General features: G+C 42.6%; 1 protein-coding gene across 1 annotated transcript in view; it reads right to left on the bottom strand.

The window, feature by feature from the left end:
- Positions 1–289: 289 nt before the first annotated feature.
- Positions 290–20,188, bottom strand: part of LOC124545908 — a 319,017-nt gene continuing 299,118 nt past the window's right edge. The window contains exon 2 of the mRNA XM_047124869.1: positions 290–363. Within this exon, the coding sequence (XP_046980825.1) occupies positions 290–363 (74 nt within the window). The remainder of the gene's footprint in view (positions 364–20,188) is intronic.

Consider the following 20,188-nt stretch of genomic DNA (forward strand, 5'->3'; position numbering starts at 1 on the left):
AGCAGACATGCAATTCTGATATTGAAGCCGGCCGGAGTGGCCCTGCGGTTCTAGGCGCTACAGTCTGGAACCAAGCGACCGCTACGGTCGCAGGTTCGAATGCTGCCTCGGGCATGGATGTGTGTGATGTCCTTAGGTTAGCTAGGTTTAATTAGTTCTAAGTTCTAGGCGACTGATGACCTCAGAAGTTAAGTCGCATAGTTCACAGAGCCATTTTTTTCTTATATTGAAGCAGAACACTTCGCACTCCTCCAGTTTCTGAAATGGATGCCCATCCTATTGGAGTGGCTCACTGATCATCATCTGTACTCACAGATCCACACGACTGCATGCTGTCCGTTGGTATACAGGCCATGGACTCACCTGCAACGAAAAAACAATGTAATTATCGCGAAAAGTGCTAACGTATCAACTAAAATTTTAGTGACACAATATGCACAAGTAGACAGAACGCTTATGGTTAAATAGAGTGGTAAACAGAGTGAGAGAATTAATTCACTAGTAGACAGAACTACTATGGTTAAATAGCGTGGTAAACAGAGTGAGAGAATTAATTCGTACTGGACAGTCTCCACAATTAGAATAATATATTAATACCTTCAGCTGCTGACGGGCGTTGATATATATATCAACGGGGACAGGTGAAAATGTGTGCCCTGACCGGGACTCGAATCCGGGATCTCCTGCTTACATGGCAGACGGTCTAGCCATCTGAGCCAGCGAGGGCACGGAGGATAGTGCGACTACAGGGACTATCTCCCTCACGGGAGTGGTATCCCTATTCTGACACTCACCTAAATGGCGTCATTGAAGCCACAGATTATACCCTGTCGTGGCATCATCAATATCTGTCGGTCTTGCAGTTGTATCCTTATTTGGTAGTACACGTCAGATTTTTGGCTGTTCAAATGTAACATAGTCTCAATCAACGTTACAGCGATTTCAGCGACAGAAATTGTATCAGGCTATGATCGCAACCATTTTTTCTCCTTAATTTGGTTACTAGTTCCGATATAGAAGAGATGAAAAGATTTACCGTCTTGCACCGCTATCACTTGTTATATTTATGCACTTTTTTTTTTTTTTACCTCTTAGCCCGAACTGAAGACTGATACAACTTCTATACTTCCATTATTCTTGCCACGGAGTGACTTAAGTGATGAGCGAGAACAATGTGACCACTCTCTAATGCTAGAACGAAAGCCGCTTGGTTACGTACGGGGCACGCGACTCAGCAAGTGAAGTAGATGAGTGGAGAAGAGAAGAAGGGGGACTCGGCGTGTGTTACGTGCGTGATACGCTGTACTGTCCTCTCTTGAAAGTTGTATCATTTGTTTTTATGTTGTATATCGTCGTAGTTTGATTAGTAAAGGAATTAGGTGAGAGTATAACACCCCCCTGCTTCCCAGGATTTGCGAAATTACAAGTTGACAATGTCCGTGAATTATGGATTTTGACCCGCGTCGGGATAAGGCATCCGAATCCGAAGTAAATAATGATTATTCTACGGGAAACAGGAGACGTTATAACTTGATCGTTATTGAATGAGTAATTTCATTCAATAACGATCGGTAAATGAAATAATGGAAATAATTTGGAAATACATTTTGCCAGTGGAAATTTTGCCGAAAGAAATGATTAAGTTGTAAAAGCAATTAAAAAATCGGTCGCAAGCTCAGCTAATGAGCGACAGTACTGTTAAGTACGTGAATAATTGTGTCAATAAAAAAGTTTACCTGTTTGTAGCGCAGCAGGTGGAACGGGAACTTTTACGTAAGTGCTGTGTCAGGCTCAGTAGTCATATAAAACAATGTCATAACACTCTAGCTACACTTATTTTGTTCATAATTTGTCAGCTAAGTACAATGCTGACAACACAGATAATTATCTATCGAGATTTTGGATAATAGACTGTCTTTAAAATTAGGTACTTAGCACAGTTTAATCTACTGATAATGAAATATATTGCCAATAATTGATTAACTATGTTTTGACTGAAAATAATTCATTAATTGAGGGATTGTCAGGTGGAATAAGCTTTATAGTTTCATGAAATACACTTGAATTAAATTCAGCTGAATATGCATTGAAATAAATCTTAATAATCAAATTTATTACTTCAGTCTTGGCGTAAGCTTATTAAGTGCAACAATTAACTACGATAAACAATCGTTCAAAACAGTCTGAAATTTACTCTTCACCGTCTATGCAAATAATTTGATAATTAACATATTTTCTCTTGATAATGGCGTGACACACTCGGTTCAATAAGGTAAGGATTGGAAGGAACCTACTTGGTGTTATTGTCGGGTGGAATGTAACTGTAACACTTCGATTATAAAGTGCTTGTTATTAACTGTTCGACTTCAGAGAAAAGCACAGTCATTGGCAAGCATTCTACAATTTTATCCTATGAAAATTACGTAGATCTTACTTCCCTCGTTGTCGGTGGATCGACGGAAGTCCACGGCAGCGACACAACGTGGCATCGGGCTTTTACTGTTGCGACTTGGGCCCACAGTGCGCTTCACATTTAAGTCCTCGTTTCTTCAGCACTATGCCCATTAATCCATAATAACTTGCCCGGCCAAGCTTCCAGATATGCCGACCATTACTTTCCCGTCGTACTTACATCCACACACTAGCCGTTAGATGTAACACAGCTAGGACTAGCAGCACTCGACTGTACTTCTTACTCCCAGCACGGCGTCACTGCTACTACTACCCGCTGGCGCGCTCCCGCGCCCAGAGGCGCGACAAAACAATCTCTCTGACTTCAACGTTAACTAGATATGCCCTGACTTGCCAGTGATAAATATTACATAATTTGAACATAGTATTTACAATACATATTTACACTAGACAATACACCGTATACAAACAGTTTCACGTGTTAAGTAAGCGAAAAAATTCATAGCAAGGACTGCGTTGTAGCGTCACAAGAGGGGTAGCCTTTTTAATAGAAAATTATAAACTTTTCTCAATCTGAAATTTGCAGTTGAAGTCTTTGCTAGCCAGACCTAATATTTCTGAAGTTACGGTCATTGCAATAAGAAAGTGGAATCATTACCCCTGATCGCTATCTCGTTTAGATGACCTTTCTGATGACGAGTAAAAGCAATACGAAAAGTGACTGTGGAAATCACATATATAGTCTGCATTCATATGAAAGGCGGGCAACGTTACCAAAAGATAAAAACAAGAAAGAAATTCCGTCCGAACAGGTCTTTAAGGGCTATCGGTACCGACCGGTTGCCGTGCCATCTCCACGCCTTTGGCGTCACCGGACGTGGATACGGTGCGACGTACGGTCATCACACCGCTCTCTCGGCCGTTGTCACTTTTCGTGACCTGTGCCGCTACTTCTCAGTCAAGTAGTTCCACTTAATTGGTCTCAAAAGGGCTGAGTGCGCCCCGCCTGCCAACACCACTCGGCAGACACGGACTGTGACCCATCGAAATGCTAGCCAAGGTGTACAGCGCTTAACTTCGGTGATCTGACGGGAACCGGTATTACCACTGCGACAAGGCTCGATTTTAATACTAAAGTGGTTCGTGAGAGAGCGACTATTGTTCGGTGGCAGCATCATTAGATAAATTAACAAATGAATCGTCATTCCTCAATGAATTGCAAGACATCTTTCAACTCAAAGCAGATGGTGAAAGGAATCAATTAACACAAATAAAAAAAAGTTCGTGAACATTGAATTAGTGTTCTAATTCCTCTTCTGCTTTCGCTACTGCCTTTATCCCGCATTGTGCGCGGGGTCGGCAGGTTTAAGTACGGAATTAGCACGGTTAATTTTTTAAGGGGTGGCCGGATGACCTTCCTGCCGCCACCCCATACCCCCTGGGACGGAACTAGTGTACCCCAGCTGTCTGCGTCTAGTGTAAATCGTGAAACAGCGTGGATGTGTTCCAAATGTCTGCGAGTCGTGTAAATGAGGTGGGACGTGGGGACCAGCCCGGTATTCACCTAGTAGGATGTGGAAAACCGCCTAAAAACCACATTCAGGATGGCCAGCACACCGGCCGTCGTCGTTAATCCGCCGGGCGGATTCGATCCGGGGTCGGCGCGCCTACCCGAGTCCAGGAAGCAGCGCGTTAGCGCTCTCGGCTACCCTGGGGGTAATTAGTGTTCTAATTATGAGAGATAAAAACAATAAAAATTGCAATATGGCGTCAAAATGTGCAGATGAAACTTAAATGATTACAACCAGGCGTCTCGGTAAGTAAAAACAATGTAAAGTCAGCATCACGACTATTTAACACGATGTGAAGATACAGTGCAGCCTCATAGACAATGATCTCTCAGACTAGATGCATCTCAGTACTATCGCTGAAGTTGTAAGCTGTGCTGCGTAATCAATTCCGATTCTATAACGCTACTTGTATGAAACAGGAACATCTCATAGTGCCCTACTGTCCGGTGCCTGGATGTGAAACTAGGCTGTGGTGTCACCGCCAGACACCACACTTGCTAGGTGGTAGCCTTTAAATCGGCCGCGGTCCGTTAGTATACGTCGGACTCGCGTGTCGCCACTGTCTGATTGCAGACCGAGCGCCGCCACACGGCAGGTCTAGAGAGACTTCCTAGCACTCGCCCCAGTTGTACAGCCGACTTTGCTAGCGATGGTTCACTGACAAATTACGCTCTCATTTGCCGAGACGATAGTTAGCATAGCCTTCAGCTACGTCATTTGCTACGACCTAGCAAGGCGCCATTATCATTTGCTATTAATCTTGTGATGCATGTACCGGCAGACCGATGTTCACCAATTATGGATTAAAGTATTCAAGAAGCTACGTACTTTACTTGCTAGTATAATTACTTTACCTGTTCCAGACCTCACGCCAGCCTGCGTGAGCTTTAACGCGTGCCTTTCGGCTTCACCTCATAGTGACTTGGCTGTCTTGCCAAGCCACAACATAGGCAAGCATCTGTTCTTCCACAAACATGTGGAACGCTGGAGTTAAAATCTTCTGGGTTATTAGGCACGTCATATTTCCTCTAAAATAATCGACTTTTCGACCCCTGTTCTGGGATCTGGGATCTCCCTAAGGATCTTCTGCGGTCCCCTAATGCTAGAAGACTTATTAACAAAAACGTTCGCAGTGGCAAAGAAACACACCCCCCTTTTCCTGAGCAGTGAGCTAAAAGTCTCGACCAAATTTGGACTAGGCGATATTACGGTAGTATCTAAGATAATCTGTGGCAGTACGCTCTGAGTAAAATACGTCTCAACGAAATGCAAATAGTCCAAGATGCATTTTGAAAGTAAACAGCTATTCGAGACTCACAGACCTGCGCCACAACTCCCACGTGATTATGATACAGATAATAATTCAGAAGCGATCTACCAAACTTCATAGCAAGATCGGCCATGGCCGTGACACAACTGGAATACACGGGTACACCGAATTAATGTCCCGGCACCGGTTCGTATTTATTAAGACGTTAACCACATAGCGTAAAAGGAGTTTTAAAATGAAATTATAGCAGGCAGGCTCATGACACCCTGTTGGTTGAATGGGGTGGGAGCAGGTTCCAGGAGCCTCTTTCACAGTCGCCTATTCCTCATACTCTGATAGCTGCATGTTTAGCATTTAAAGGCTGGTGTGTGGCATATGGTCCCTCAGCTGAGCACCAACTCTGCCTGAAACCTTACGAACTAAAGGCGGTGCAACGATCGATCAGTTCAAATACTGTCGCTCGACACCAGCTGATACAACTCATGCCTGACGGAGAGCTTGATCTTGAAATGCTTCTTACCTGTGATGAAGCATGGCTTCATTTATCGGGTCATGTCAAGACACAAAACAGTCTACTTTCGAGTTTTGCAAATGCTCACCAGTTGGTGTCGTGTATAATTACTGCAACTCCATTCATAGAACCGAAACTTTTTTTTTCCCCACCGAATCATAATTTATGTCAGGCACGTGAGTAATTTCTACAACTGCATAGAACCAGCAACCAACTAAAATACACACATGTATTTAACGCAGAATAGTATTACAGCGCAACACTTTCCACTCATCTACGGCTGTATTACGAGGAGCGTTAGAATAATCAGAAACGCCTAGTGTATGCTGGGACCGGGATTTGCCTCCCCGCTATTGTTTCCCATGAAAAGCCGGAGACTGTTGAACACTACCTGTACTATTTTGTCTATTTTATTGGATGCCTAATCTAAAGTTCTTCGAACAATTCAAGATTACACGCTGCTTCCACAATTCCTTAATATTTTGTCCATCAATGTGTGTGTGTGTGAAATCTTAAGGGACTTAACTGCTAAGGTCATCAGTCCCTAAGCTTACACACTACTTAAGCTAAATTATCCTAAGGACGAACACACACAGCCATGCCCGAGGGAGGACTCGAACCTCCGCCGGGACCAGCCTGTCCATCAATGGCGCTGATTTACTTATTCTCCACCGAGCAACATAATCAACGAAAGGGCAGTCTCTGTTACTTCTGATACCTGACGGTGATTTCCACCGAGGCTATAGCGTTTCGCTGCATCTTTTCACCCGTACGGCGTCTGTGTCGTGGTTATAGCGTCTCAGACAAAATTAAAGGCATTTCCCCCTGTTTTTTTTTTATTCAAATCAGTAATGTTGTCATGAAAGCTTAATGTACGCCTACCCATGAAGTGAAATAATAATTAATGTATAAAATATCTGCCGCCTGTGCAAGGCCAATTATCATTAGAGACATTGTACTAACATCAGTTTAAGGAAATCAAAGATTCTCATGTATGATGCGTTGTCAGTGACCTCTATACTCACAGACATACAATGCTAGACTGGCAATACCATATACAATATCAATGGTGTCACGGAAGCCAGCAGTTTAAAACATCAATATGGCGTCGAGCGCAAAAGACGTGTAAACAGCTTTTTATTTACTGATTAAACACTACTCATAAATTGGAATAAAGTGATGTAACCATGGTACCTTTAGAGTTTTGACACTGTGGTCAATACATGCTTAATGTTTGGCTGTAATTTGTCGTATGACAAACGGAAGATACAGGGAAAGGAATAGGTCTCAGTCCAAGCATAATTAGAAACATCTTACGTATATTTGCTTCCGTACTGTATATAAGCCTAAATAACTAAATTACCATTTGTCTTATCCGAAATACTAGTAGTTTATGTATATTTTAGGGGTTTTAATAATGTAGTATTAACATACTTAGTTTAATGATATGCTTTTAACCAGTTTTGATCGAGATCGGCTTTTCTTCGAATAGTATGGTCGTTATGAAAGTGCTCCTTTAAGTAGAACGTGCTACTTGTAGTTCGTAACAAGTGTCTTTATTCATTTGAGTGTTCTTAAGAAAACTATAGTCTGCTTTAAACGTGTATGTATGTAACTTGACGCTCTTCTCATAACACAATTCTACACTGTAGGTGTTAAACTCAACTAGTATACAGATATTTGCTCAAGTGCAGAAATTCTTTAAACCAGCTAGTAAAACTTACAAAGCCATTTACTTTCAGAAAATCGTGTTGCGACCACTCATAAACTTGCTGACGCCGCCATCTTACATCAACAAACGTCAGGCTTCAGTAAAGACTACTTCTTTGCCAGTCTAGTAGTAATGTATGTCTGTGTGTATACCACCTGGATGTAGATCTCTGATCTCAGAGCGTGGATCTCCGATGTGAGTACAGATTCATGTTATCTTTCTACTCTGCCAAGTTGTAGTTAGGCAAAAAAAATTCCACCGGTCTGTACGTGATATAGAGTTATTTACTTATTTTTGGCTTTGAACTTTATATCAATATGCGATGTAATGGGCTGATATGGGAGCAGAATCTAAAAGTATATTCATTTTGCTTTCTCCTGATATTTCGTGGCAGTCATGTAATAATTTCAAAAGAAACGAAATACGCGCATCTATGCAGGTTCAGACAGAGTTTGACATTTAGATAGTTTAGAGATCACTGTGTATTATATAAAGACAAGACAATGGCGAAATCGGCCGTTGGTATATTGCCTCGCCATTACATTCTCTCTCTCAATTGATTTTTCTTTGCTGTGGAGGTTGCTAATTCATGTCAGCTATTGCACATTATCGTGTACGTCAATATTTGAAATAATTAAAGTGAAAGGTTAACTATGTCCTGATTATTCCTTTAACATTCCCCATACCTAAGAAAGCATCTACTATGGACTGTGAAAACCATCGAACACTCAGTCTTCTTTCACACGCATCAAAAATTCTAATAAGAATAATTTTGAAAAGAGTTGAAAACCAATTGAATAGCACTCTAAGTGAAGACCAATTCGGTTTTAGAAGCGGTGTAGGGACGAGGGAAGCAATCTTATCTTTAAGACTAATAATTGAGAAACAAATTTCCAAAAACAAACAAGTATTTATAGCCTTCGTAGACCTCGAAAAGGCATTTGACAATGTTGTATGGCCAGAAATGTTTAGAATTCTGAAGAAGGCTGGTCTGAAATATAATGATAGAAGGATAATCTTTAAAATATACCAAAATGAAACAGCCTTAGTTAAGAAGGAAAACAAAGAAGAAACAGCAAGAATAAGGAAAGGAGTGAGACAGGGATGCCCACTATCTCCAGTAATTTTCAACGCATATATCCAAGAAGCAATAGACAAAATAAGAGAGAATATTGAAGTAGGAATAAAACTTAACGGAATGAAAATAGATATGTTGCGATATGCAGATGATATCGCCATAATTACAGAAAGGAAAGAAGATTTAGAAGCCGCACTCAATGAAATGGAAAACACCTTAAAAGAACAGTATGGAATGAAAATAAATAAGAAAAAGACTAAAGTGATGGTGAGTGGCGCCCTGAACTACAATGAACCCATACGAATAACAATAAAGGGAGAGAAACTAGGGCAGGTTACAGAATTTAACTACTTAGGTAGCAAAATAACAGCAGATGGAAGGAGCAAAAGTGACATTAAAAACAGAATACAACTTGCCAAAATAGCATTCAATGGAAAAAGAAACTTACTGACGAGTAGAAATGTTAGTTTAGACGTAAGAAAGAGAGTCATGAAAACCTATGTGTGGAGTACAGCCCTTTACGGATGTGAAACTTGGACTAGTGGAAAAGAAGAAAAGAGAAGATTAGAGGCATTCGAAATGTGGTGCTACCGGAGAATGGAAAAAATCAGCTGGCGAGACAAGGCTACAAACGAAGATGTCCTCAGAAGAGTGAAAGAAAACAGATCTCTTTGGCGAAATATACAGAAAAGAAGAATAACCTTCATAGGTCACATTTTACGGCATAACAATTTCATTAAGAGAATATTAGAAGGAATCATTGAAGGAAGAACTCGCCGAGGACGACCTAGATTAAGCTACATTCAACAAGTAATAAATGACATCGGGTGCCAGACCTATGCAGATATGAAGAAGAAAGTTGACAAAAGAACGGAATGGCGTGCTGCTGCCAACCAACCTGTGGGTTGATAACCGAAGAAGAAGAAGAAGATTCATTAGCTTCCATTTTATTGAAGAGGAAAGTTCGTAAGAGGGATAAAACGTGAAATATTTAAATACGGAAGCTTATCGTTTGGTACAAAACTAATTTCAGTTGCCAAGCTCGAAAATTGCAATAGGACCTGCAATCACTTTCCTTTTTTTCTGAAGTCTGATAGTTTTTTCCAGCTTTATGATTTACAGAGTTAAAATCAATACTACGCCGTCGGATAATCAAACCAAAAGAATTGTTTCCAAATAAACTGTGGGCCGTTGCTATCATGTAAATAATAATAACGAAAAGCCTTGGGATTTTCAGTAATTCTGCATTTTCATTGAAGGCAGAATTTAATAACTGAGTTAAAGATATGTTCTGGCCCAAATTATTGTCGCCACAACACCAGCGACTAGTACGAAATAATATCTTACGTACTGGCTAATAACTGAATTTATTAAATCACGAACAAAGAAAGCATGTAAAACCTCAATTTCCATGTGGCGACGGAAAACCATGATGCGTTGCGACTTTCAAAATTTGTAAGAGAATGACTTTGGTATGTACCATACTTAGTAAAGAAATCTTTTTTTTTATATCTCTCTTTTATCCAGCGTTGCGTCTACTGCTGAAGTCAGTCAGCATTGACGAAAACTTACAGTATACACGGAATCGGCATTATTAGATCACATAACGTGGTGTTTGCGACGAATCGTGGCAAACACTAATAGGTTCCGCTGTTTGACTCCAAGCAAGTAGGAACATGTGTCATAATTATAGATTTTATAGCAATTTTTCTACTGAAAATGACCGTTTTGTATTTCTTTCATGACTCAGTACTGTTCTGACGATGCGGCAGCTGGTGTTGTGTGCGTTACTGGAGTCCAACAGACAGCTGGCGGGCGGCAGACGACCTGTAAGACAATGTCGAGACTGAATTTTAGTTATCAAAAATGTCTTGTTACTACACGAAATGAGAGATTTTATTCACTATTATATCTAATGTCCGAATCAACATTAAAAGTTGTATTCTACCCGATATGTGTCTGTTGATGATTCATTATACGTAAGAAGTACTCAGAAGAAATATTCATATGTCTCAACTCGAATACTTGATACAAAGATATTTAACTTCGAGGATTTCGAACTGCAGGAAGTGGTGATAGGTTACATTAATGGACACTTTCATATTTCGAAGGAAGTTGGTGCCAATTTAAATTGAATTTTAAAGGGCAATCAATATTCTTACGCACTGCGTAGGATCGGAGGTATAACAGTATCTCTGACGGTTAATAGTGGGAAGATTTTTACTGATTATTTTACACTTCAATATTCAGGCACGTACTGAATTTTGATGAAACTTTACGAACTGTTAGTGCTCACCTAACATTACGAACTGTTGTCTCATTCTTAAGCAACGTAAATAGTGAACTGATACTTGAATGGAAATCAAAGAACTTTATTATGAGAGTTGCGAATTCAGTGCACATGGGCTAGTACAAGTGAGCTAAATAGACGTATTAAAGACAATTAGGCGTTGTTAATGAACATACACGATCCAGTTGATTGGTTATATATTTACCGGCCTCTTACAAGCCAATTACAATGAATATCGAAGGGACACTTCATCATGCCTTATACAGATTCTTGGTTAGGGTATTATCTCTGATTGCAATTCATAGCTGACGTGAGCGTTGAGATTCAAACTAGATTAACAAACTGCAGTTAGAGATATCAGCTAAGACAGTTGTTCAAACGCTTATGTACTTAAGAAAGAAATACCGTAAGATACTTTTATTATAAAATTATATGAAGGAAGATATTAATGCCGGAGATCACGGAATTGTTAGAACATCGATATATTGAGACTTCGTTTGTTTCACTATATTGCAAAGTTTTCCCCAAGAACGGAACTCAACATTCTAGGTCCAGATCATTCGGGTCCAGATCATTCGTGCTTGTAGTCCTTGTTAGTGAACAGGATCTGCTATTGAAGAGTCGTATTTATATAGAAGAAATGACTTTTAGAATATGCGCGTTTCTTCTGATTCCTGGTTATATTACGGTTTGCAGCTGTGGCGTGGCGACATACTGTCAGGACAGCAGCTATACGAGAAACAAAAGGTCTTATCCATTAATTAATTCGTCGCAGGTAGCCTGTAGTCGACATCAGGAGAGGAGGGACAGTGCACTATAACAGACAATATTCTTGACCTGACTTTAGTAAGACGTATGTTTCAGGCGAAAACGTTTGAAGTCCAACAGTTCAACCAGTAGTTTCACAACTTTTGGAGGCCCCAACTCGACAACGTTACGTTCGGTGTACGTTGTATCTAAAGGCCGCCGCTGCACAGCCCTAACGCCGATATCGTTATTACTTTGAACTGAAATTCATGAGTATTCGTACCGAGCGAGGTGGCGTAGTGGTAGCACACTGGACTCGCATTCGGGAGGACGACGGTTCAATCCCGTCTCCAGCCATCCTGATTTAGGTTTTCCGTGATCTCCCTAAATCGTTTCAGGCAAATGCCGGGATAGTTCCTATGAAAGGGCACGGCCGATTTCCTTCCCAATCCTTCCCTAACCCGAGCTTGCGCTCCGTCTCTAATGACCTCGTTGTCGACGGGACGTTAAACACTAACCTAACCCATGAGTATTCGTAAACTCCTGTGTCTGATGTGTTTCACAATACGATCACCACTTATTACTATTAAACTGTACTTCTCTACCACTGTGGAGTCTCTTTAAGATTACAGAGACTTTCCTGAATTTTTGACTTCAAAATTGTGAACGTTTTGAAACACGATTATAATCCCATCGTTGACTTCTCACACGCTGGAACTATGGCACATGTTACGATCAGCACTTGCTTCTCTCAACGTATATTCCCACGAGAGCAATCTCTTACTCCAGGCAATGCTGCCTACCTCTACAATGGGAGCTGAAGCTGGTCTTGTGCTCGATTCTTGAACGTCTCGCTTGCTTGATTCAAACGTATAACTTCTAATAAAAATAAACGGAAAGGATCGTTTTCTTTATCATCACAAAAACACTCGAGTCGCACGTGGAATTCCTTGTATTCGAAGAGCACCTCTAGACATAAATCGGTCACCACTCAGTCTTCTGCTCTACTGTGATCTCCCATAGTTTTATTTGAGGCGTAAAGCTGTTGTCCTTTCTACTGAATTATGCTGTGTGTACGAAATTGCGACAATATAACAGCTGTGCAGCGACACACGATGATCAGTAGCGGCAGTATTGTCTTCTACAAATATCTTGACCAGAACAGACCGTTATATCAACTATTTTACTAGTTATTTGCAAAACTACATTTTTATTGGTCTGCTGTGAATGAAGTAACTGAATGGTACTACTAATACAGCCCACACATCCACAGTAGCAGAAAACCGCTGAAATTCATTCACTGTAACTGTTGCACTCATACTAGTTAACACTCGTTTGATAGGACACCCTAAAAGAGAAATGTGGCAACACAATAAGAAATAAGCAATAACTTTCATTGTAAGTATGTTGCAAATGGTACCTCTCTATGGTTCAATTTTATGGGTCGCACTTGATGTCCTATAACATATCTCAATGATATCGAAGTAACTTGGCTGTTTCTTGTCAATCCGTGTTTTTGCCATTACGACTGGCTGTAATATTGCAGGCCTTCTGGGTTTGTTCATGTTCCCCATAAACAGCGACAGCTAAGTCAGAAGTTTGTCTTCAGAGATCTAGTCCCTGAATTTCATTCCTATTATAGAACTCTGTGTGTGTGTGTGTGTGTGTGTGTGTGTGTGTGTGTGTGTGTGTGTGTGTGTGTGTGTGCGCACGCGCGCGCGCGCCCACGGTGCTTCGTGTTTTGGTGCCAGTACGCTGAAGGATTAGCGGACGCCAGTACAAAGCAGAAACGGAGTTGTCTGCAGTTAACAGCATACGCAGTGGCAGCTGCCCTCACTACTGGCGGACATATCCAACGCTCTGAAGGAACGGGTCCCGAAGCAGGAAGAGGTCCGGATTTGTAAGCACCATCTGAAGAGTGCTGAACAGAACCGAGATGCGCCAAGCAAGTGGTTGTGCTGGTGTGGTGGTGACATCTGATAGTATTTGTTGTGTACCTCTCGCTTGGTACACAACGTAGTCAATCATAACTTAGAAATTCTTTCTCTGTCAGCATTATTATGGACAAGGATCGTTTGACTAAATGTAAGACCAGTTGACAAAATACACTAACAAAAAAGTAGATCTGAGGTACACGCGCAGACAAACAAATGCATACAATTTCTGTAAATCTGGATGATTTATTCAAGAGAAAGAGCTTCACACATTGAGCAAGTCAATAACGTGTTGGTCCACCCCTGCCCCTTACGCAAGCAGCTACTCGGGTTGGCCTTAATACAAAGAGTTGGTGGATGTCTTAGGGATATAGTGCCAAATTGGTGCGTTACAATGCCAAAATCCAGAGCTGGTTGGAGAGCTCTGCTCGTAACGCACCAAACGTTCTAAATTGGGGAGTGATCTGGCGACCTTGGTGGCCAAGCACAAGCACAAACACAAGTCGTGGAAACTCTCACCGTGTGCGGGTGGGCACTGGTTTGCTGAAATGTAATCTGCGGCGGCGCGGTTCCTTCCGCCCCTTTACGACGTACCTGCACCTACCTGTGAACATTGTCTCAGCATATCATCAGTAGGGAAGTCGAAAGGTTGAAAATTTTGTCCTTAATATATTCTGAAACTTAAGTGAGCAAGTATCACTGCGAAGCCCGTGCTAGTCTGAACACAGTCACTCACAATACCTTTCAATCACGTTAGCAAGTTTGTGGTGTTGCATTTCCCGAAAACGTAATAGCTACAAAAATACATTTTGTTTTTGGTTGAGAATGCTCGCGAAATAGTAAGTCTGTCCGTACCTAATGCAGTCACAGTTTTTAGCCACCGACCTGCTCAATACGCCACGCGGAATTTATGTCTTTTCTCGTCACAAAATTCACTAAAAAATTCCGAAATTTCTACACACCCATCGGAATAATTATGCCGTCACTTTACAACACTTTTGATGTATGAAACACTTCTAGATCCGGCAACTTATCATTTCCATCGGAATTACTACTACACACGTCCGAACTGTTTCATGGCTAGGCTCCGACTCCTCCCTAGAATACTCGAAGACTTCTCTACCGCCGGCCGCGGTGGCCGAGCGGTTCTAGGCGCTTCAGTCCGGAACCGTGCGACTGCTACGGTCGCAGGTTCGAATCCTGCCTCGGGCATGGATGTGTGTGATGTCCTTAGGTTAGCTAGGTTTAAGCAGTTCTAAGTTCTATAGGACTGATGACCTCAGATGTTAAGTCCCATAGTGCTCAGAGCCATTTGAACCAGCCATCTTCTCTACCAGCAGAGAAAGGCGCGCGAAGAATATTGCTTTACCACTGGTCAGTTTATTCAACAGCCAATAGCAAAACAACATTCTGCCGCGTCAGTCCGCGCTTTTCATGAATAACCAATCGCAAAATAGTGAACCTAACGACTGCACTTTTTACCGACGTAATTATCTAATATACTGAAGTTTTGTTTATGCATAAAGTTATTTACTATTGTTATTTATACCTGAATTAACGTTTCCTTTATCATAAACTTACTTTACAAATCTATCCTACAAAAATCCTCTTTGTCCACATTCATACTTCGAAATGTTCCCACACTAAATCCCACTACATAACTCGTTAAACAATTATCTTCATATTAACCTTAAACCACACTCACGCATCATTCATACTGCTCAAAAACATGTATAACATTTTACCCACACAAAAAGACATAATAACACTTTATGAAAATACTAGAACAGCTTATGAAAAACATTCTATTACTTTAGTGCACTCTAGTGGGCACAATCGAAACTAAATTAGTCCCATATCCAATATTGTCCTCTATCGGCTGATACATAAACTGCGTGCGCGTCCAGTCTCGCGTCACCATCTGTCACCATCCAGCTCTGAGACACATCTCCCACTTAACCACCTCCAAGGCAGGATCGGTATACGGCGCTACGCCTCAAATCCTAGGACGGCTTCCCATCAAGCTCGACAAAACGTGGCGTAGAATATCGGAGTGTACAGCTGTGCTGCAAAGGTACCGCAGATGGCAACCAGAGGGCTCCTGCTACGAAAAGAAATGGCAACCCACCCCATCACTCCTGGTTATCGGGCCGTTTTGCAGGCGACGGTCACATTGGTACCCATCACTGTTTTGGGCGTCTCCGGACATGTCTGATGACCAGCGAAGAGGCGTCTGGAGACGCCCAAAACAGTGATGGGTGGATACCAACCTGACTCTCGCCTGCAAAACGGCCCGACAACCAGGAGTGTTGAGCTGGGGTGCCATTTCTTTCCTATCGTTGCCATTCGCACAGCGGTACGTCGACGATATTCTACGCCCTCACACGGCGGGAGTTTCTACTGCCTGTCTTCGTGTTTACCAAAACCGGCCTCGGCCAGCAAGATAGAGAATTTGGCACGATCAATCAGTGCCAAGCCGAATAACTGCTTGCATAAAAACCAGGGGAGGACCAACAAGTTATAGACTTGCTCAATGTGTGAAGCTCTTTCTCTTGAAAAAAAAAATCATCTAATTTTTTCTGAAAATTCTTCATGGTGCGTCGATTTTTGCTTAGAGTGTATTAGCCAGCTCCTTAAACATCTACACCGACATGATTATGCTGCAGTTCGCACTTAAGTGTTTGGCAGAGGATTCACAGGACCACTTTCAGACTGTATCACGGTCGCTAGTCTGTCGAAGAGCATGTGGGGGAAAATTAACACCTAAATACGTCAGTGGGAATTCTGATTTCTCTTGTTTTGTTACGAGGGTCAGTTCTCCCTTAATCTGGTCGGATTCAAGTAGTGCGTGAGGTGTTGCGTACAGGTTGTCACTGGCTGGCGTGCTCCAGATCTCCGTTTCAAAGCCAACTACTAGAAAATACAGTGTGTTCCGAAATTCCCGTTACACACTTTTGGAACATGTAAACGGACGTTAATTGCATCATATTCTAAATAGGAACGAGGGAAGGAAGGAAGGAATGCTTGGATTAACCCCCGCCGACATCGAGGTCATTAGAGACGGAGCACAAGCTCGTATTGTGTCAAGGACGAGGAACCCTTAAATCATCCGCTTCTGCTTGAGGCACTGAATTAGGCGTGACGCAGTACAAATTCGAAAGGTACCATAACGAAACACCCATATATCTAAAACAAAAAAGAACCGGTATGCTATACGTACAGAACAGCAGTGATGCATTGCAGCAGTGGCACGACGTTGTGACCAATAACGTTTTTACAGACATTGTGCCTGCGAAGCATGTTCTTACACACACCCCATTCCACCTGGTGTCTCTTCAGTTTCTAGTGCAGCGGCCAGAACGTTTGACAGCAATTCTTCCTCTGTCTCTACATAAGTCTCGTAAATTAAACTTTGTTTACGACCCTACAAGAAATAGTCCATAGAAGTTAAATCCGGACATCGCGGCGGCCACGCTGTTGGACCTCCTCGGCCTGCCTATGTTCCACCACATCGTCTGTTGAGATGCTTCCGAACTGTACGTGAGAAGTGAGCTGCTTTATCATCATGCTGAAACCACAATTCCTGATGGACGTTCAGTGGCACAGCTTCCAAGAACTCGTCTAATACGTTTCGTAGAAAGATCAAGTATTCAGGACCAGTTAGCTTGAGTGGAAGGAGGTATCGGCCAATCCCACGATCGTCCAGAATACCTGTCCACACGTTGATACCAAACCGATGCTGAAATCCCTGAACATGCGTAACAGGAGGGTTTTCGTCTGCCCAGACATGGCTCTTTCGCTACTTCAGAACACTGTCCCTAATGAACTTACTTTCGTCTGTGAACTAAACTCGACGTGAAGCAGGGGTGTGTCGATCCAGCAGTACAGAAACCACGTGCAGTAGGCAATGCCTTGTGGAAGATTGGCTGAACCCATAGCGTGAACCCCTAGTGGTACGAATGTAGTTGTCGCTCATGCAGGACATCCGAGACGGTGCTGTTACTTACAGCCACTGCACGCGCAATTGTTCGAGCACCCGTTGAAGGATTACCTTCATCGCGATGCAATACATCTTCTTCAAATTAGGACGTGCGGCTTTGTCGTGGAGCCCCACAGTCCTGCCTCCTCACGGTGACGGTACCTGTTTTCCGGAGCCGCTGCGTAACGAAAAAAATTTGTGCGATGGCATGCTACGTTGCGGGAAACGTTCGTGAAACAGCCGACTAGCACACAAGCTGTTACTTCGAGCTTCGCCAAACACAAGAAGCATGTCTGCGTATTCCGAAAACTTGTACCGAACCACGTTTACTGTATCGGAGACTCACAAGCATTGAATAGATTTCGCATCAAGGCAGACGTTAAGTAATATCACGTGACCATCTGACGTAGTAGATGTCATCCTGTCTACCCTAACGCATTCCACGACAGGCAACTTTGAGACTTTTCTCTTTCCCCTCAGCAGACGCGAACACGTCACACACCTGAACTGAACCGGTCGTAGAACGAAAATGGTACGTTTCCGGACGTGGGTTCCCATTCAGAATATTACGCCACTGCCCATTAAAATTGCCACACCACGAAGATGACGTGCTACAGACGCGAAATTTAACCGACAGGAAGAAGATGCTGTGATATGCAAATGATTAATTTTTCAGAGCATTCACACAATATTGGCGCCGGTGGTGACACCTACAACGTGCTGATATGAGGAAAGTTTCCAACTGATTTCTCATACACAAACAGCAGTTGACCGGCGTTTCCTGGTGAAACGTTGTTGTGATGCCTCCTGTAAGGAGGAGAAATGCGCACCATCACGTTTCCGTCTTTGATAAAGGTCGGACTGTAGCCTATCGCGATTGCGGTTTATCGTATCGCGACATTGCTGCTCGCGTTGGTCGAGAACCAATGACTGATTGCAGAATATGGAATCGGTGGGTTCAGGAGGGTAATACGGAACGCCATGCTGGATCCCAACGGCCTCGTATCACTAGCAGTCGAGATGACAGGCATCTTAAACCCATGGCTGTAACGGATCGTGCAGCCACGTCTCGACCCCTCAGTCAACAGAAGGGGCATTTGAAAGACAGCAACCATCTGCACGAACAGTTCGACGATATTTGCAGCAGCATGGACTATCAGCTCGGAGACCATGGCTGCGGTTACCCTTGACGCTGCATTACAGACAGGAGCGCCGGCGATGGTGTACTCAACGACGAACCAGGGTGTACGAACGGCAAAACGTAATTTTTTCTGATGAATCCAGGTTCTGTTTTGCAGCATCATGATGGTCGCGTCCGTGTTTGGCGACATCGCGGTGTATTCGTCATCGCCGTACTGGCGTATCACCCGTCTTGATGGTATGGGGTGCCATTGGTTACACGTCTCGGTCACTTCTTGTCCCCACTGACGGCATTTTGAACAGTGGACGTTACATTTCAGATGCGTTACGACCCGTCGCTCTACCCTTCATTCGATCCCTGTGAAACCCTACATTTCAGTAGGATAATGCACGACCGGATGTTGCAGGTCCTGTACGGGCCTTTCTGGATACAGAAAATGTTCGACTGCTGCCCTGGCCAGCACATTCTCCAAATCTCTCACCAATTGAAAACGTCTGGTCAATGGTGGCCGAGCAACTGGCTCGTCACAATACACCAGTCACTAATCTTGATGAACGGAGGTATCGCGTTGAAGCTGCTTGGGCAGCTGTACCTGTACATGCCATTCAAGTTATGTTTGACTCAATACCCAGGCGTCTCAAAGTCGTTATTACGGCCAGAGGTGGTTGTTCTGGGTAGTGATTTCTCAGGAGCTATGCACCCAAATTGCATGAAAATGTAATCACATGTCAGTTCTAGTATTATATATTTGTCCAATGAATACCCGTTTGTCATCTGCATTTCTTCTTGGTGTAGCAATTTTAATGGCCAGTAGTGTATGTACTCACTCCCTTCTACAATTCCTAGAATTTTGTAGCGGGAATTTGAGAACAGCTTGTATTTTTGGTTTAGTTTTTATTATTTCAGGAAGGTACTCGAAATTGCTTATATTTCTAATGTTTGTATATTCAGTGATATTCGATTTTTCTTTAAATTCTCCATCGAGGAGTTCAGTTCTCTTGCGGCTGTACTTCAGTGTTCACAGTATACGTGCTTTTATTGCTAAGTGTTGTACTCCACTGATGACCCTTCTTACAGATTTAAACTCGATTCTGGTTACGAACATCTACATCGTCGTGACTCCAATAAGGTTTCAAAAAGCCGTCGCCTATTTGAACAGTTACTAGAATACAAGCAGTACGTCACTGCGAACGTCCGTTTGTTCATAACATCAGTGAATTCCTAAACGGTAACAAGTCAGCTGCACACCAAGCATCGATCAGTGATTACCGGAGACACGTCAGGGTCCGTCAAAATGACTGAAAGGGTTCGACCGAGTAGCCAGATAAGGAAAGTGGGCCAACACGATGTGTTTGGCAAATATCTACTTTTACTTTGGGGGCACAGCCCGTCAGCGCATCGAGAACAACGGAGACAAGCTCCTCAGCTGGGATTAAATCCAAACCGAACTGAAGAAAACATTTGCAGACAATTAGCAATAATTATTCTAGCGGAAGAAGAATTGTAGAAAATGACCCACCGTTATGGGGAAACGCACAGTTCTA

Source organism: Schistocerca americana, chromosome 8, assembly GCF_021461395.2.
Source record: "Schistocerca americana isolate TAMUIC-IGC-003095 chromosome 8, iqSchAmer2.1, whole genome shotgun sequence".
Classification (NCBI taxonomy): Eukaryota; Metazoa; Arthropoda; class Insecta; order Orthoptera; family Acrididae; genus Schistocerca; species Schistocerca americana.